Below are 21,185 nucleotides of genomic sequence, written 5' to 3' on the forward strand. Positions count from 1 at the left end.
GAGAAGGATGATGAGGAGTACCATCAAACATGAAATAACTGACACATTTACAAGTAACAGGAAACAATCAAACCATAAATTATTGTGGACAGAACCCATCTTTCCCATCACAGTCTCTCTGTTTAATGTGCCTCCCATCTAGGGGGTTGAACACACTGTTTCTTTATAATTTACCCATTTAACATAAGCCACAGAGTACATTCTGAACTTGCAATCCTCATCCCAGCCAGTTTGTCTTTCATTTCCTCTCTTGTTTTTTATTACCTTTGAAGGAGGATTACTGGTCTAAGAGTATATTCCTTAAAGGGCATGTTATGAACAACACATCTGTTTCTGTAAGGTGAGCGCTCGTCACTATCTGAATCTGCTTAGTCCATCTAACACATACTTAGTGGTGACTTAGGAAACGGAAGGTGCACTGAACTCTGAAAGCTGGAAGCAAGAGGAGGCTTCAACACAAAGAGCCTCTTCTGAATGTGATGCTATATAAATGCATTTAATAGTATTCTCAAAATGTTGTCACCGTTTCTGATTTACACATACACACACCAATTTTCAAGCAAACAAATCATAAATAGCAACACGTGCAGGCTTCATCAGTAGGCCAGCGGGATCAACTTTCCCTGATAGGAATATAAACAGTGGAACCTGACTGGTTACTATTAGATTATTGTTCTACAACCATCCAGAAGACTGGTAACAGATTCTGAGAGTGCTGTAAAAAGCTATTTCCCCCTTCTCAGCACATTTGAGCATCGGTTTAGAACATCTGAGGCATTTACTGCAATATCCAATTAACAATGGTAAAATGACAAACCAAAGTGAATTGCATCTATTTACATTAATATAGTGTGTATGTATATATATATATATATATATATATATATATATATATATATATAGTTGTGCTCATAAGTTTACATACCCTGGCAGAGCTTATGATTTCTTGGCCAATGTTTTATGAAAGAAAACTGTTTTTTTTGTTTATGTTATCATTCATATTCTCTGAATAATGGCCAAGAAATCATAAATTCTGCCAGGGTATGTAAACTCATGAGCACAAATAAATGTGTGCATATATATATATATATATATATATATATATATATGTAGCCCTAACCCTCCCCAAAGGAGCTGCTGAGTATTTTGGGTGGCACGTTACCTCTATCTTCTCGCTGTCCAGGGTGGTAAAGAAAGTTTAAAGAATTCCAATGTCCACACAATACACTTCTTTTTTCTAGGATTTATTTGTAGAACTTAGTAGAAAAGAAGGTGGAGGGGTGGAAGGGTAAATAGGTTCAGATGTATAGTCACAAATAGGAAAGACTCCTGCTTCCAGCAAACAGTTCTCGTCGCCACTCTAGCCACAGTGGGTATTGCTCACCTGGTTAGGTCCCTCTCACCGGCCCAGCAGCTGGAACAGCACACAGAATAAAGTACAGTCTCTGCCACAGACCTTTCTTTATAAGGAGAAATGTTTGGTCCAGAATCCCCTGCCACACGATTCAGCACTCAGATCTCTCCAGCTTAAATTCCGTTGAACTTAGATCTGACAGTCGACCACCATCGAGCCTCTCAGTGTATGGTGCATCCTTCGATGAAGTTTCCAGGCCTTCTCCCAAGATACCAGCCTCTTGCATGGTCCTCTCCAAGATAGGTCCTCCCCTGGCTCCCTTCATCAAGTGGCTTCCTCCCGCAGGACAGACAGCACAGGATCACCTTTCAAATGCAGACCCAGTCTGACTACTGGGCCTACCAGCAAAGCCGAAACCGCGGATCAACGTGGTCCCGGAGTCAGGATTCAGGAACACGCACCCCAGGCCAGGTGGGCCATGAGGCACTTGTGACAACAGACCAACGACCTCTGCCAATGGCGTCTGTCCCTTAAGTACCCCTCCCCAGCATGCACAGCGAATGACCACTCCCACCGATTCGCTGCCGGGGGGACACTCAATACAGCCTGACTTTGCTGCTGCCACGCTTGGCCCGGGATGGTAATAACATACATCCTTTCCTATTCCCGGACGTCTTACGCAAAAAATAAATAAATTACAATTCGACGCGGGAACGACGGCCATACTTTAACATGGCCTGTCTATTTTTACACCACCTAAATAGCATTCGCAACTTTACGATGGGAAAAGCCGACTAGCGACGACGTAAGAGAATGCGACGAACGCGCGTACCTTTGTGGATCGCCGTAAACAGCTAATTAGCATACCCGATGCAGAAAACGACGCAAACTCTACCCAGCGGGTGCCGAAGTATTGCATCCTAAGATCCGAAGGTGTACGAAGCCGTACGCCTGTCGGATCTTAGCCAAATGCCGTTGTATCTTTGTTTGAGAATTCAAAATCAAGATACGACGCGGCAAATTTGTGTGAATCTGGCCCACAGTGTCAACATTTTTTATTTGGTCCCCTGCAGATTTTGTAGGTTTACCTACTTACAAAGAAATGAAAGGTGAATAATTTTAATCGTAGATGTATTTTAAATGATAGAGACAGAATAACAACCTAAATTGAATTGCAGTTCAGTGAGTAAAATAACTATTTGATCCCCAAGCAAAACATGACTTGGTACTTGGTGGAGAAACCCTTGTTGGCAAGCACAGAGGTAAGCTATTTCTTGTAGTTAGTGACTAAGTTTGCACACATTTCAGGAGGGATTTTGATCCACTCTTCTTTACAGATCTTCTCTAAATACTCAAAGTATTATGTATAAATATGCTATAGGATTAAGGTCTGGAGACTGGCAAGGCAACTCCATGCTTCTTCTTGAGACACTTCTTTGTTGCCTCAGATGTATGTTTTGGGTCATTGTCATGCTAAAATACCTATCCATGACCTATCTTCAGTGTTCTGGCTTAATTCTGCTACATCCCCAGTTATAAGAGGCCGTGCACACTTTCTTGGAAACTTGAAGTTTCAGCTCACTACATACATTTTCTATAGACTTAAGGTCTAGAGACTGACTAGGCCATTCCATGACCTTAATGTGCTTCTTCTTGAGCCACTCCATTGTTGCCTTGGTAGTATGTTTTGGGTCATTGTCATGCTGGAACACCCATCTTCAGTGTCCTGACTGAGGGAAGAAGGTTTGCATTCATGATTTTACAATAAATGGCCCCATCCATTGGCCCCTTAATGCGGTAAAGTCAGTTTTTACCTTTAGCAGAGAAACATCCCCAAAGCATAATGTTTCCACCTCTGTGCTTGACGGTAGGGATGGAGGCATGTTTCTTCCTCCAAATATGGTGAGTCCCCCTCCTCAAGAAGGCATATGTACAGTCATACCAATAAACATCTAAATGATTCAGTGAAGGATTGGGAAAAAGTGTTGTGGTCAGATGAGGCCAAAATGTAGCTATTTGGCATTAACTTGACTTGCCATGTTTGGAAGAAAAAAAATGGTGACCATGACCCTAAGCACACCATCCCTACAGTCAAGCACAGAGTTGGAAGCATGATGCTTTGGGGCCATTTCTCTGCTAAAGGTGCAGGCCGACTTTGCTGAATTGAGGGGCCAATGGACGGGGCCATGTATTGTAAAATCTTGGATAAGAGCCTTCTTCCCTCAGTCAGAACACTGAAGATGGGTTGTGGATGGGTGTTCCAGTGTGACAATGAGCAAAAACATACTGCCAAGGCAACAAAGAAGTGGCTCAAGAAGAAGCACATTAAGGTCATGGAATGGCCTAGTCAGTCTCCAGACCTTAAGCCTATAGAGCATTTATGGAGGAAGCTGAAACTGAAACACATTCTAAGTCATGTTAAATAGGAGTCAGTACACACCTGCCATCATTTAAAGTGCCTCTGATTAATAAGGTTCAGCGTCTCTAATAGGTCTTTCCTGACATTTTCTTAGTCACATCCTACAGCAAAAGCCATGGTTCGCAGAGAGCCTACAGAGCATCAGAGGGATCACATTGTTAAAAGGTATCAGTCAGAAGAAGGGTCCAAAATAATTTCCAAGGCGTTAGATATACCATGGAATACAGTGAAGACAGTCATCAAGTGGAGAAAATATGGCACAACAGTGACATTACCAAGAACTGGTTGCTATATGTATGATATACAGAGCTAAATAAACTCAATCTGTAAGCTCCCGATAGCATTTTTTTGAATGAGGTGCAAATACAGCTATACCCTACCTCAACAATAGATTACACCTGTAATACCTAGGAGCCTGGGTTGGCACCAACAAACAAGAGTTTGATACAATTTAAATGTGGATTCAATAAATAAAAAAAGTTTTTATAATATGGATATTTTGTCTTCTGCTTGTTATACTGTATATACACTATATTAGCAAACGTATTGTGATGCCTACCTTTACATGCATATGAACTTTAATGGCATCTGTAGTGTTCAATATTAGGTTGACCCACCCTTTGCAGCTATAACAGCTTCAACTCTTCTGGGAAGGCAGAGGACAAGGTTTAGGAGTGTGTCTATGGGAATGCTTGACCATTCTTCCAAAGGCACATTTGTGAGGTTAGGCACTCATATGGACGAGAAGGCCTGGCTCGAGGTCTACACTCTAATTCATCCCAAAGATGTTCTATCAGGTTGAGGTCAGGACTCTTTGTAGGCCAATCAAGTTCTTCCACCTCAAACTCGCTCATCCATACCTTTATGGACCTTGCTTTGTGAACTAGTGTGCAGTCATGTTAGAACACTGTTCCCACAAAGTTGGGAGCATGAAATTGTCCAAAATGTCTTGGCATGCCAAAGCCAAGCCCAACCCCTGAAAAACAACCCCACACCATAATCCCCCCTCCACCAAATGATTTGGACCAGTGCACAAACCAACCTGAGAGAACACCTCTGGGTTGAATTAGAGCGGAGACTGCGAGCAAGGCCTGCTCGTCCACATCAGTGCCTGACCTCAAAAATGCGCTACTGGAAGAATGGTCAAACATTCCAATAGACACACCGCTAAACCAGAAGAGTTGAAGCTGCAAAGGGTGGGCCAACTCAATATTAAACCCTACAGACTAAGTTTGGGATGCCATTAAAGTTAATTTGTGTGTAAAGGCAGGTGTCCCAATACTTTTGGTAATATAGTGTGTGTATACAGGGAGTGCAGAATTATTAGGCAAATTAGTATTTTGACCACATCATCCTCTTTATGCATGTTGTCTTACTCCAAGCTGTATAGGCTCGAAAGCCTACTACCAATTAAGCATATTAGGTGATGTGCATCTCTATAATGAGAAGGGGTGTGGTCTAATGACATCAACACCCTATATCAGGTGTGCATAATTATTAGTCAACTTCCTTTCCTTTGGCAAAATGGGTCAAAAGAAGGACTTGACAGGCTCAGAAAAGTAAAAAATAGTGAGATATCTTGCAGAGGGATGCAGCACTCTTAAAATTGCAAAGCTTCTGAAGCGTGATCATCGAACAATCAAGCGTTTCATTCAAAATAGTCAACAGGGTCGCAAGAAGCGTGTGGAAAAACCAAGGCGCAAAATAACTGCCCATGAACTGAGAAAAGTCAAGCGTGCAGCTGCCAAGATGCCACTTGCCACCAGTTTGGCCATATTTCAGAGCTGCAACATCACTGGAGTGCCCAAAAGCACAAGGTGTGCAATACTCAGAGACATGGCCAAGGTAAGAAAGGCTGAAAGACGACCACCACTGAACAAGACACACAAGCTGAAACGTCAAGACTGGGCCAAGAAATATCTCAAGACTGATTTTTCTAAGGTTTTATGGACTGATGAAATGAGAGTGAGTCTTGATGGGCCAGATGGATGGGCCCGTGGCTGGATTGGTAAAGGGCAGAGAGCTCCAGTCCGACTCAGACACCAGCAAGGTGGAGGTGGAGTACTGGTTTGGGCTGGTATCATCAAAGATGAGCTTGTGGGGCCTTTTTGGGTTGAGGATGGAGTCAAGCTCAACTCCCAGTCCTACTGCCAGTTTCTGGAAGACACCTTCTTCAAGCAGTGGTACAGGAAGCAGTGCGCATCCTTCAAGAAAAACATGATTTTCATGCAGGACAATGCTCCATCACACGCGTCCAAGTACTCCACAGCGTGGCTGGCAAGAAAGGGTATAAAAGAAGAAAAACTAATGACATGGCATCCTTGTTCACCTGATCTGAACCCCATTGAGAACCTGTGGTCCATCATCAAATGTGAGATTTACAAGGAGGGAAAACAGTACACCTCTCTGAACAGTGTCTGGGAGGCTGTGGTTGCTGCTGCATGCAATGTTGATGGTGAACAGATCAAAACACTGACAGAATCCATGGATGGCAGGCTTTTGAGTGTCCTTGCAAAGAAAGGTGGCTATATTGGTCACTGATTTGTTTTCGTTTTGTTTTTGAATGCCAGAAATGTATATTTGTGAATGTTGAGATGTTATATTGGTTTCACTGGTAAAAATAAATAATTGAAATGGGTATATATTTTTTTTTTGTTAAGTTGCCTAATAATTATGCACAGTAATAGTCACCTGCACACACAGATATCCCCCTAAAATAGCTAAAACTAAAAACAAACTAAAAACTACTTCCAAAGATATTCAGCTTTGATATTAATGAGTTGTTTGGGTTCATTGAGAACATGGTTGTTGTTCAATAAGAAAATTAATCCTCAAAAATACAACTTGCCTAATAATTCTGCACTCCCTGTATATATATATATATATATATATATATATATATATATATATATATATATATATATATATATATATATATATATATATATTATGAAGGAAGATTGCATTATTTCTATTTTATATAGCAAAAAGCATGAAAAACACATTTAGTATTAAGAATACTAAAGTCTGGTGAGTTTATGGACTATTGGGTGGAGGAGTCACAGTGTGATTTGAGAATGTACTTGGTAAGTGAAAACACTGGAATTTATATGGGGCCATATTATATAATTTATCAGCATTGATTTATGTTTGGAGTGGTTGAATGCACTACAAAGTGGGACATACAGTAAGTAATTTGATTGTACTCAAGCATTTTTGGTATACACTGATCACGTTAAGTTTTTGTTTTATTTCACATTATTTGTGGAATTTTGCACAGAATGAAATATTATTTGTTGGATTTGCACTTTTTTTATGATATTTGCACACACTAAGTAGGGTATAGCTGTGTTTGCACTCTATTCAAAGGCACTAGGTTCATTACGAGTGATGTTTACACATGCATGCATTGTATCATTTTTAAAGGTTCCTTTTTTTTTTTATATATATAGCACCGACCTAGGTTCTGCACTCAAAAGACTGCTATAGGGAGGTTACGAATTGAGTTTATTTAGTGTTGTATATTACATCTTATAGAAGTAGATATTTAATACAGCAGCTGGGTTATTCTATAGAACAGGGGTGGCCCATCCAATAAGGGTGTACATGCTCTGTCCCCCCACCCCAGTCCATTGCCACCTTCAATATTGGATGGGTTCAGGTTGTGGAGAGTGTGCTCCGAGCCCACCCAGGTGTGTTACAACAGCAAATTAATATCCACTGTTGTAACACTGATTCTCCTCCTGGCCAATCAGGAAGCGAGTTTTGACACTGGTCATCGATTGGCTGAAAGCACAGGTGATCCTACTGGACGCCTAGGAGGAGGAGGGGAGGAGCTGGAAGCTGCCATGGATCAGAGGACTTGGAGCCGAGCCGGCAAACAGTGGGGGGTGGGTGCCACTTGGGGGATGGGTAGTAGTTTGCCCCCTCACAAAAAAAACCCACCAGCAGCCACTGCTATAGAAAGATCATTAGAAGCACAGTTTTAATTCATTTTACAAGTAATGTGTGCAGCAGTGAAACAGAACTCGCTACACCAAGCGCTCAGTATTTTTAGGACTGAGAAGTCACAATAGAGTGGGCACCTGAAGGAGGAAGTAGGAGGCCTCCTGTAATGAGCAGTGAGATTACTGGGTGAAATCTGGCCCCTCTCTACAGAGGATAGGGTGGAGTCTGATGTCTTCCTGGGGCACTGGCTAGTTGTATAGCCTGGAAGCTCGCCATGGCATGCCAGAAGAATTAAATATGTGTAAGTGTCTCATTGTCCATGAAAAAGACCATCCCCCTATATACTAATAATTTTTCACATTTTGATATCCAGGAGGATAACACACAGAGTCTGATTGGTCATGTTTGGCAATAACCTATTTTTCATTTCCATAAATTCTTTTTTTATAGTTTGTAACACAGAAACAGAAAACCACGATGATTCATTACTGGTTACTTAGTGGTGTCAGCTCAGATAAATTAAATGTGATGTAATCTACAGATGAACCGCTTTAGAGAAATACTATGCTTTTAGAAATTGCAAACAAAAAAAAATAAAGTACATGTCTATGAAATGTTCAAAAGGCTGTCCTCTTCCATTAACAAGAAAGCTAGAGTCCATGTGTGCCTCTTAGAGGGCAATCACTTCTTCTTCCAAATCAAATTAAGACTGCAGACAGTTATCCCATTATCCTGTGGCTGAAAATGTTCCCCAGAGGAGTAACAAGAACTGCTCATCGCAGGGGGCTACACAAACCATCCAAGACCTCTGCACCTTCTACCAGCTCAGAGAACAGCAAACAGGTTGTAAAGGAAAAAGGAGAGTAGGGTTATTATACATGGATGTTTTTTTTAAAAAAAATGTTTAAACCCAATTGCTTAAAATGTTACACTGTCATACTAATGTATTGTAATTTTCTTTATGTAATTGCTATGATATTTTTTCCACAACTTCATGGGTAAGCATTATTGTTAGAATAAAAATAAAATACATTGTAATGCCCCCTAAAGTAAAGAATGTATTGGAAATAAATGAGGAGTTTAATTTCCACTTAGGAATACAGGGATTTAGGGCAGTAACTTTCATACATTAAATATAAAACATAGCAGTGTCTACTAGTGTTCTTATTATTCACAACTTGTGACTACGTTAAACTTTAGAAGTAATACATTTGGCTTCAAATTAGTAAATTTTCAGCAATTTAAAAGAAAGTGTGGTTATTGCTTACAATAACATTTACATGTATAAGTAAACAATTATTGATTTGCATGAATTTAAGTAAACATATTACTTGTGGCATAGATATTACTTGTGGAATTGTGTGCCATTCTTGTATTGGTAATTTGAAATGCATTTTTTCCTTTTAAATGATCTGTGCTATTCTTTTTTTTCATTTTCAGGAAATACCACAAGCATCATTTGAATAAAAGATCAGAGAAAAGATGGTGCAGGTGGCTTCTATTATCCAGTATAGGGTTTGTACCATACAAAGCACACTCTGACCTCTGCCTTTCGGAAGTCCATCCTATCTAGTAAGCCAATATTTAGCAAGAGGTGGCGGTGGCAAATATTAACTTCAAGGAGGAGTCTCACCCATCTTTCTGCACTATGTGTTGTTAAATGATCTTCACACCATCAACCTTACTTGAATTGTGTTTACATGTATATGGTAGAAAGTCACAGAATACAAGCAGACATATAAACTTTACTCATGGGACTGAATTCATTGAGATTGTGTTTTTTTTTTTTAATGCAATATTAAAGGGTTAGTAAAGGAAAAACATTTTTCCTTTAAAATAACAAACATGTTATACTTACCTCGACTGTGCAGTTCGTTTTGCACAGAGTTGCCCCGATCCACGTCTTCTGGGGTCCCTCTGCGGCTGTCTCTGGTCCTCCCCGCAAGTACTGACCACAGTCATGCGAGAGAGCTCGCATGGTGGTGAGTAATTGCGGGCCGCTCACTGTATCACTCGGCCCCGCCCCTTGGCGTGCCGCGTCACTGGTTGTGATTGACAGCAGCGCCAGCCAATGGCTGCGCTGCTCTCAATCCATCTGCTCTAGCCAATCAGCAGCCAGGCTGAGCGGCGAGGAGGATCTCGGGACCAAACGCGGGACTTTCGAAGGGTCAGGTAAGAATAACGGGGGCTCGGGGGGGCGCGGCAGCTTTAGATGTTTGTTCACCTTAATGCATAGATTGCATTAAGGTGATTTTTTTTTTTTACTTTACAACTATTATGTTTTTCTATTAAAACATTTTTACATGCATTTTATTTTAATTATTTGACATATATTTATATTTTATTAAACAAATTAAAGGAAAGATATGAATTAGCTGAAAAAGCACATAGCTCACTGGAGATTTTTTAACTGTAATCCATGCAAAATTTAAATTTTCCAAGCAATAAATGAACAACCTATTTGTCAAAACAGACAGTTGTTTGTTAACCTCTTGCCGACTGCCCGCCGCAGTTTTACTGTGGCAAGTTGGCTCGGCTGCACAAAATCACGTAATATACCGTGATGTCGCTCTGTGACCCTTTGCCACTTCAGCTCCCAGGACGGACAGCCTTTTGGTTCCATATTTTTCACATACATCACTATGTGGCACACCTTGTAAGTAACCTTAACTGACTTTTCACCTTTTCTGGTGGAAGTTTGTTTAATATTTTGATTATTTTTTACTCTGTTATTCCAGACATCCCATCTCATCTGCCCCGAGGAGTGTTTTTTATACACAAACCACTGCGTCGGGCTTACAAAGATGTAGCTATATGCGCTCATGGGATTTTATTCTGATCAACCAATTTAATGACTCGTTCATAAGTTATGTTACAATTTTTTGTTGTGTGCTACCCAGTTATTATGTGTCTACATTTATTGATTGAATTGAACAAATCCATTGTTATGTGTTAACATTTGTATTATGATGTAAATCTTGGTCACTGTACACACTACCTGTTTTTACTGTGTAGATATTTTATCTATTTAATACATGCATACTACTTTCAATTGGTTTATTTCATTTTTTACCCCCATCAGCACACTGATTCATTTAAAGTCCCAATCTTTTTTTATTTCAAAGGTGTTCTATCCGGTTGAGGTCAGGACTCTGTGCAGATCAGTGAAGTTCCTCCACCCCAAACCTGCTTACCCATGTCTTTATGGACCTTGCTTTGTGCACTGGTCCAAATAATTTGGTGGAGGGGGGATTATGGTTTGGGGTTGTTTTTCAGGGGTTGGGCCTGACCCCTTAGTTCCAGAGAAGGGAACTCTTAAGGTCTGAGCATAACAAGACATTTTGGACAAGTTCATACTCTCTTGTTCCAACATGACTGAGCACCAGTGCACAAATCCAGGTCCATAAAGACATGGATAAGTGAGATTGGGGTGGAGGAACTTGACTGGCCTGCACAAAGTCCTGATCTCAGCCCAATAGAACACCTTTGGGATGAATTTGAGCACAGACTATGAGCCAGGTTCTCTCGTCTACATCAGTGCCTGACCTCACAAATGTGCTTCCAGAAGAATGGTCAAACATTCTTAAAGACACAATCCTAAACCTTGTGGACAGCCTTCCCAGAAGAGTTGAAGTTGTTACAGCTTTACTGTTATAGCTATAAGAGCAAAGGGTGGGGCAAATCAATGTTGAACCCTACAGACTAAGACATGGATGCCATTAAAGTTCCTGTGCGTGTAAAGGCAGGCATCCCATTACTTTTGGCAATATAGTGTATGTTGTGCAATCCAGTAATGAAGGAGAAGGAGGTGGATCTGGGCCACGCTATATGTGCCAAAAGCGGCTTCCTAAGGTGGCACACAGAGGAGGAGGAGCCCACAGCGCCAGCGGGGGGCCTCGAAGAGAAGGATCAGGGCTGCAGTCAAAACATGTTAGTTACTTTTATTTTTTTTAAAGATCCTTTACAATAACTGCACACAGCAACTTTCAATTTATTGTTTAATCTTTTACTAAAAATGTGATTAAATAGAAAAAAAGGCTTGTGCAGCAAATCCAGAATTACAAACTTCCAATCAAGTCAAACATTTCCATCAGAATAAAAATAAGAAAACCATTGGATGACAATGGGTCAAGTATAATAAAGTTGCCAGGTATCTATATTATATGTACAGGTATGGGTAAAACATACAGAAAGTTCCAGCCTAATGTAATAATTTCACTATGTAACAAGTTATGAAAGCTGGGGTAAGCTTGATGCAAACAATAAAAAATAAATGTAAATAATAGGCAATCATTTATTCTAAAGGACAAACTAATTTGAAACAGCAGCTGATTACTATAGACGAAATCCCTCCCCTCTGAAACACAGCATGTGATATATCAAAGAGTTGTTACCTTCCCTGGTCTTTAAATTCTGTAGTCCATGTACCTCTGCTTTGATCCCTTAATTAAGTACACTTCAGTAGTTGATGACATCAATACAACCACAAGCAAAGTGTTCCAACTTTGTCCTAGCAAATGATACGCATTTCAGCAGCAGCATCCTTTACTCCATTTTCTGGAGTACATTACAAAATAAAGTGCCAGCTCACATGAGAGCACAATAAAAATATGCAGAAACATAGGAGGCTGATTAATGTTAAGTTATTCTACAATTTGCCTGGGAAACTGGGGGAGAATAAAAAGGCCTTGAAATAAAAGAATGCTGACATAACAGGATACAAGCTACCTATACACCTAGGAAAATGCAATGTAATATTTAGTCATTTAAATATTTATATGTGATATGAAAAAAGATAGCCTTTTTATTAATAATATATACACAATTGTATCCAGACAAAAAGCCAAATACACTGATTAAATAAATATAGGAGGGCTTCTTTAACCACTTCCCTACCGGTGCATTGTAAAATGACACCAGCAGGAAACCCCCCCCCCCCCCCACCCCGGGCGTCATACGATTTTTGCTGCTCGTGCACACCCCCGCAGCACAGCAAATAGGGGTGAGGTTTGTCCCGCGGGATACAGCTGGTCACAAATGTGAGCAAGCGCCATAAATCACCATTACTGGGTTCTCCTCCTCACACACTGATCCAGTGTGAGGAAGAGATCTGGTAACAGTGAGTTACCAAACACAATGCAAAACAAAGTCCCCAGATTGCCCCAAAATAAGGAGGACCTGTCTCCAGCCCAGTGTACCTATCTGCAGCCCATAGTACCCGAGTACCAATCTGCTGTTCAGAGTACCTATCTGCAGCCCAGAGTACTCAAGTACCTATCTACAGCCCAGAGTACCTGAGTACCTATATACAGCCCGAGAGAACCCAAATACCTATCTGCAGTCCAGAGTATGTGAGTACCTATTCCAAGCCCTTTTAGAGTACCCGAGTACTTGTCTCCAGCCCATCAGAATACCTACTTGCAGCCCATCAAAGTGCCAAAGTACCTATCTGCAGTCAATCAGAGTACCTGAGTACCTATCTCAAGCCCATCTGAGTACCTGAGTACCCATCTGCAACTCATCAGAGTACTTGGATACCTATCTGCAGCCCATCAGAGTAACCCAATACCTCTTTGCAGCCCCTCAGAGTCACCCCGATCAAACTGATAAGGACTTGCCTTCAGGCAGAGTATTGAGTAGCAAAAAGACAAGTGGTAAAAATGAGTATAATGTGTTGCTCACTATTGAGATTAAAAAGGCTGCAAAGTTGTCCCTGGAAATCTCACGAGGACTCCCTGTGTTGGAGCGGGTGTCTTGTCACATTCGGCTCCCCATCACAGATTGCTCCGGAAGTGATGTTCAGTCGCCGCCATCTTGCTACACCCCACACTCATGCACAGTAAATATAGAGTGTGAAGGGGGCAAGCAGACATCTTGTTACACCCACCTGAGTTTTAGATTCCACAGTTATTTTCAACACAAAACAGAGCTTATATGTTTAAATACAGTATTTGGAAATCCGACGGACTGTTTAGATGTTAAATTTTAAAAGCAGCAGCAAACCTGCTGACCTTACATGGCTGCTAATGTGACAGAACACCTCTGATTTTCACATTTAACATGTAAACAGTCAGTCACATTTCCAAATACTATATTTAAAGTGGAGTTTCCATCCCAAAATGTTTTTTTCATTATTGTGCTCATAAGACCTAAAAAAGAAAAAAATAATGCTACTCATCTGGAAATGCCTGTTGCTATGCGGTTCCACACAATCTGCCTTTGGAATCACCTAGGATTCTGACATCATCTCCCTCTAATGCTCCTGGGAAATGCGTGTCATCATTTCCCAGGATGCGGTGCGCTACCCAATTATCACTCCCCATCCAAGACTTCACAATGCCCACAAGAAAAATGACAACGGTGTGGACATAGTTTTTTCTAAACTATGGGGCAGATCCACGTACATCGGCACATTTATCCGCCGGGCGTAGCGTATCTAAGATACACTACGCCGCCGTAACTTACTTTTTTTTTCAAATCCACAAAGAATCCGCGCCGTAAGTTACGGCGGCGTAGTGTATCTTTGGTGGCGTAATGGCGCGACATTCAAACCTCTGTGATGGGGGCGTGTTTTATTTAAATACGTTGTGACCCGACGTAAACGTCGGTTTTTTTTAACTGCGCATGCGCCGTCCATGGGGGTATCCCAGTGCGCATGCTCGAAATTAACCCGGAACAAGCCAATGCTCACGACGGTGACATCATTCTACGCAAATACCTATTCGCGAACGACTTACGCAAACATTGAAAAAAATGTAAAATGCGAGGCGGGAACGACGGCCATACTTAACATTGAGTACGCCTCATAACAGTAGCTTTAACTATACGCCGGAAAAAGCCAAACGCAAACAACGTAAAAAATGCGCCGGACGTACGTTCGTGGATTGCCTAATTTGCATACTCAACGCGGAATTCGACGGAAACGCCACCTAGCGGCCGCCAAAATATTGCATCTTAGATCCGACGGCGTACTAAGACGTACGCCTGTCGGATCGTCTCGAGATGCCGTTGTATCTTGTTTTGAAGATACAAAACAAAGATATGACGCAGGAAATTTAAAATTACGCCGGCGTATCTCCTCCTGAGAGCAAACAGGCAAGTAGAAGGAGCTGTGAGCCCCGAGCGCATATCCTGTTACACTCCCCACCTCTTGTTTGTCTGCCAACCTGCCGTGCAGTGTGACATCACTGTAGCTTCTGTGTTCCACACTGGACAGCGTCGAAATTCCTGTATGCGATACTGCTGAGAAGCCAGGGAAACAACACTAGAGCCTGCAGACCGGCATCTATAGACCTAAGGACACCCCCATCCTTGATGGACTTCATTGGCAAGTGAACCTGTGAGTATACATATTATACTTAAATTATCTAGAAACATTAGGAATATTACAGTTGGCGCCTCCACTCCCCTCTTTCCTTAAAGTATATGGTTCATGTACCGTCTCACCCGCTAGAACTCTTGTAAAGGAAGGGCTTGGAACAGACGTGGCAGTAGTGGGAATTATGTCCATCACTCGCAAAGAGGTGCAGTTTGAGGTACCCTGAGGCACTTTGACAGGAAATAACAGTGTTGGTAACTGTAACGAGAAAGTGTGTAAACCCATATTGAATGCTGTCTCACAGTGTGCTGATTTGCTTCCTACTGATGTGGTGTATGAGAGGCACTCTAGAGCACTTTTGGACAGCTCAGAGGTATTGGTTGAGGTACCAAAGGACATTGAAATGGTTAAAGAGATTGGTGTACAAAAATTTGAAGAATGTTTGTTGGTAGGACAGCTATTAGAGGGTTTGACAACATGGGGCGATGTGAAACTGTGGGAAGGCTCCATAGTGAGTAACTGCTTGCCTGTAGGTGGTCCCTTCATAGACACTGGCTTAGCAAACAAGTGGACAAGAAGTCTTAATGACACTGACAATATTGATTTTAGTAATCCATTGTGGAAAATTTCTACTAAGGTTAAACGGAAGGACGTGGTGTTAATCTCAGATGCTTTGGTTGCCAAAGGTAACTACACAGGGGTTAGTGAACCTGAGAAACCCTTGGCTTTTTACATTACAGCTTTTAGTTCAAGGTTTTTTTTCAAGGTTTTTTTGGTGAAGTAAAATTAGAAAAAAAAACTATTTTTCAGAAATATGCGTATGAAGCTCATAAAAAGCTCTGATGCAACCAATTACCTTTAGAAATCACATAATTAGTAAAATGATGTCCACCTGTGTGGATGACAATAAGCCGTACACTCCACAGAGTTGGGCTTTATGGCAGAGTGGTCAGAAGAAAGCCATTATTTTCAGCAAAAAACAAAATGGCACATTTTGATTTTGCGAAAAGGCATGTGGGAGACTCAGTCTGGTGCAAACCCAACACATCACATCACCCGAAAAACACCACTGTTTTTCAGCAGTCGGGACTGGGAAACTGGTCAGAGTTGAGGCAAAGATGGATGGTGCTAAATACAGAGATATTATTGAGTAAAACCTGTACCACCCTGTGTGATTTGAGGCTGGGATGGAGGTTCACCTTCCAGCAGAACAATGACCCCAAACACACTGCTAAAGCAACACTTGAGTGGTTGAAGGGGAAATATTTAAATGTGTTGGAATGGCCTAGGCAAAGCCCAGACCTCAATCCAATAGAAAATCTGTGGTCAGACTTAAAGATTGCTGTTCACAAGAGCAAACCATCCAACTTGAAGGAGCTGGAACAGTTTTTCAAGGAGGAATGGGCAAAAATCCCAGTGGTAAGAGGTGGCAAGCTCATAGAGATTTATCCAAAGCGACTTGGAGCTGTGATAGCCGCAAAAGGTGGCTCTTCAAAGTATTGACTTAAGGGGGGTGAATAGTTATACACTCGTTATGTTATTTTGTCCTATCTGGAACAGTTTGAGGGCATGTTCTGTAAATTAAATGATGCAAATCCTCAAACAATCCATATTAATTGCAGATTGTAAGGCAACAAAACATGAACAATGCTAAGTGAATACTTTTGCAAGGCACTGTACATACATACACACACTGTATTACCAAAAGTATTGGGATGCCTGCCTTTACCTGCCCTTGAAATTTAATGGCATTCCAGTCTTAGTATGTAGGATTCAATATTGAGTTGGCTCACCCTTTGCAGCTATAACAGCTTCAGCTCTTCTGGAAAGGCGGTTCACAAGGTTTAGGAGTGTGTCTATGAGAATGTTTAACCAGAAATGCATTTGTGAGGTCAGTCACTGATGTGGGCGAGAAGGTCTGGCTTTTTCATCCCAAAAGGTGTTCTATCGGGTTGAGGTCAGACCAGTCGATTTCCACCACCCCAAACTCGCTCATCTGTGTCTTTATGGACCTTGCTTTGTACACCTATCTTAATATTAAGCTACTAGCTAAAGTTTTATCTAATTGTCTCAATCTAATCATTGGCTCTCTAATACATAGGGATCAAGTTGGCGTTATACCCTCCCATCAGGCAGGAGAAAATATCTGCCGGTCAACACTTTTAGCCCATGCTGCCGGTACACAAGGTATCCCATCCTCTTTTATTTCATTAGATAGACGTAAGACCTTTGATATGGTCTCCTGGCTTTATCTTAATTTGTCGTTGGGGTTTCGATACACATTGTCTTCTTTATACTCCAATCTCAAGGTGTATGAGCAATATGCAGGTTATCGCTCTGACCTTCTCCCTATAGTAAGAGGTACCTGCCAAGGGTGTCCCCTTTTACCATTACTCTCTGCTCTTGCCATGGAACCCTTAATCGTTCTAATTTGTTTGGACCCCAACATTAAAGTCCTTATCACCATAAGCTCTGTCTCTTCATGGACAATGTCTATGGCCCGGATTCACTCCCATTGATTTTCTATGCAAATTAGGGAGATACGCCGATTCATGAACGTCCGTCCGTCCGACGCAGTGCGCGTAAAGTCATACGTCCGGTGTAAAGTTATGCCCCATAAAGGAGGTGTAACTCAGCAGCATCCATGCAAAGGGAACACAAGCCAACGTATTTTACGTAGGACGTGAATATGACTAGGCGTAGGTTACGTTCACGCCGTAGGCAGTGATCCGGAGTATCTTAGGGAGTAGTTCCGACGTGGTTCTGAGCATGCGTACTGGGATGCGTCCACGGGACGGCGCATGTGCCGTTCATTATACGTATCTGTCTGAGACTCAGCCCATCATATGCATGGGGTCACGCCTCATTTGCATGGCTCACGCCCACTTCCACATACGCCTGCTTACGCCTAGGAAACCCAGCGCAGATTTGGCAGCACTGGCTTTGTGAATCCAGTGCGTGCCTCTCTGCGCTGCGTCGGCGTAGCGTAAAGAAGATACGCTACGGCGGCATAAATATGCGCCACTGTTTGTGAATCCGGGCCTTAGTTTGTATGTCTTCTCTGCTTATCTCTGCCCCCAAACTTCTCCAGACATGATGATTTTGGTGTTTTAGGCCTCATTATCAAGCCCAAAAAATCAATGCCACTTAACGTCTCTTTGTCATCAACTTTTCAAAATCAATTACAAGATAGCCTACCGTTTTCCTGGGCCATACACCATATCCAGGGCTTTCTTTTTCAGAGAATAGGTGCTGGAACTCCCACTTTTTGACTCACCCCTTGTCTCCGCCCATACCCACCTCAGAGCACCATTGCTTGGTTCCATCCCCTACCCACCTACCAGTACCTCCCTTTTAGAGAACACAGAACAAAGTATAATTTTGTGGTTATGGAATTTGTTAATAATGACATGTAAAATAGATCCCCTGCAGCTGGCAACAATAGACCCCCCAACAACAATGGACCACCCGCAACAAAATATCCACTGGTCGCACATTTGGCAGGCAACCAAATCTTCTCTTGTAGCTCTTGAAACCAACTTTAAAGTGTTAACCAAATGGTATTTGGTCCCAGCCAGGATTGTTAAATTTCTCCCACAGCACTCTCCCCATTGCTTCTGAGGCTGTAGTGTTGAAGGTACAAATCTCTACATTTGGTGGGATTTCCCCGGAGCTAGAATGTTTTGGTCAGAAATCTTTGAGATGCCCTCTAAGCTCTTTGATATCCACTTAACCTTAGACTCTGCAGTGGCACTTGACCTATCATCATTTTAAACTTCTTCTACAAATTACTACTGCAGCTAAACAATTTTTCAAAAGCACACCAAAAACCCATCTCTGATTGAATGCTATAGAAAACACACCAAAAATGCATCTGCATTGAGTCTTTGCCTTTTTTTGTGTTTGTCACATGTCCAAGTTTCACAGGTTTTCCCAGAAAACACTGCAAAAACACGCACTTTTACCATGTTTTTTTTTTCAAACAAACAGTGTGCCAGGTGCCTAAGGTGAACATCAATGCACTATAGTTATGCTTTAATAACATTTATGTTATCAACTTTAAGGGCTCTTTCACACGGGGCGGATCAGTAATGATCGGCCTCCGTGTGTCCGTCAGCTCAGCGGGGATCCTCTGCAAAATCCCCGCTGAGCCGTCGGCTGACAGGGCGGTCCCCGCACACTGTGCAGGGACCGCCCTGTCTTTCCTCCGCTCTCCCCTATGGGGGGGATCAGATGAACACAGACCTTATGTCTGTGTTCACCCGATCCGATCCGCCAGACGGAAGAAAAATATGATTTTCTTCCATCCGCAAAATCAGAGCTTTGCGGAGGCGGGTGATTACAGGTGTCAGCGGATGATCATCCGCTGACACCCGCAATCACAGAGGAACCAATGTATGTCCCGTTTTCATCCGCAACAAATGGATGAAAATGCAGACATACGGTCCGCACATGTGAAAGGGGCCTAAGACTACAAGCAAATTTGTAGTGGAAACTTTTACTCTAAGGTAAAAAGTAGGTAAAAACTAACTTGCAACTAACTGCTACTTACCACTTCACTTGGTAAATTCTGAAGGTCATCAAATGGAGTCTCCAAGGTGTTTGTATCTACATTCAGAATTATTATATCTTCCAGGTTCATACCTTTTACTTTCTGAAATCAAACAAGGAAATAAGCTGAACAAAAAATATATTCTCCAAAATGAAATGCTTTATTGCTTTACCTATCACAATACAGTTCTCGATGTACATTTACCTCAATCTAATAATATCACCAACCAACAGACTTTTTAATTGTTTATATTTTCATTTATAGGTGTACACCAGAGATTAACACAGTGCCAAGAAGCTCTGCATCTGACAGTCAGTATCAACACACATAGTCAAAATCCAGTGTATAAACAGGGAATGACAATGATTAAATACTGATACAAAGAGCATCAATTGCCATTTTCTTAACCCCTAGCAGGGGTGTATTGCCCCTAGCAAGCAAGTCCGATGCTCACCACTTTTTTTAGTTGTTTAAAAGAAAAACAGAAGAACAAATTGAAAACAAAAAAATAAGGTAGAACCAAAGAATACTTCTGATGCTGGGCCTCCCCTAGTAAAGGATAATGGAATATATCCAAAATATACTCAGTATTGTAAGTATTCATCAGACAATAGAAACTGTTCCCAGTAGAACCATCTAGCAGTATAATCTGTATATTATTCACTCTGGCAAACTATTGTATAACTGTAGGAGGGGATTGTTGCTTCCACATGGTAGGGACACATGCTCTTGCTGAGTTCAAGAGATGATTAAGCAGTTATTTGTGATATCATATTCTGGATAGAGACGTAAGGTTTAGGAGGACTGCATTGTTGAAATGGAAAATATCTATATCTGATGCCGCGTACACATGACCGTTTTTCATGACGTGAAAAATTCAATTTTTTTAAATGGTCATTAAAAACGATCGTGTGTAGGCTCCAGAGTATTTTTCTCGACATGAAAAATGGCCAATAAAAATTTAGAGCATGCTCTAAATTTTTGCATCGTTTTTCAAGTTATGAGACAGGAGCACTTGTTCTGGAAAAACTAGCGTTTGTAATGGAGATAGCTCATTTGTCACGCTGTAACAGACTGAAAAGCACAAAGACTGAACAGCGTGAATCGTCTCTCACCAAACTTTTACTAACACAAAATCAGCAAAAGCAGCCCAAAGGGTGGTGCCATCTGAATGGAACTTCTCCTTTATAGTGCCGTTGTACGTCACCGCGCTTTTTCTTCACGATCGTGTGTATGCAAGGCAGGCTTGACAAGAATCACGTCGAAAAAAACATTGTTTTTTCTAGGACATAAAAATGGTCGTGTGTATGCGGCTTAAGTTATTGGATTATTTGGAGGACCTGCTGCCAACAGGGATGTATAGATGGACAATCCTAGAACAACAGACTGATTAAAATGCATGCTGGTTGGAAAGAGCAATAAAATAATCAAACTCCACACACTGGCTACAAAATTAAAACGATTTCCATAAGCAATATTTCATAGTTCTCTGACTAAAAAGTTAAATAAATAATTTAAAAAAACTGTGGGTATATATATATATATATATATATATATATATATATATAGTCTATGTAGCACCCTCCTATGTTGG

The 21,185-nt window shown here is 41.4% G+C and overlaps 1 protein-coding gene across 4 annotated transcripts in view; it reads right to left on the reverse strand.

Moving 5' to 3' along the window:
- Positions 1-21,185, reverse strand: part of DENND1A (DENN domain containing 1A) — a 1,239,075-nt gene that overhangs the window by 498,262 nt on the left and 719,628 nt on the right. For all 4 annotated transcript variants that reach the window (XM_040324851.1, XM_040324852.1, XM_040324854.1 and 1 more), the window contains exon 12: positions 19,592-19,693. In XM_040324851.1, coding sequence (XP_040180785.1) covers positions 19,592-19,693 — 102 coding nt within the window. The remainder of the gene's footprint in view (positions 1-19,591; positions 19,694-21,185) is intronic.

Source organism: Rana temporaria, chromosome 9, assembly GCF_905171775.1.
Source record: "Rana temporaria chromosome 9, aRanTem1.1, whole genome shotgun sequence".
NCBI lineage: Eukaryota > Metazoa > Chordata > Amphibia > Anura > Ranidae > Rana > Rana temporaria.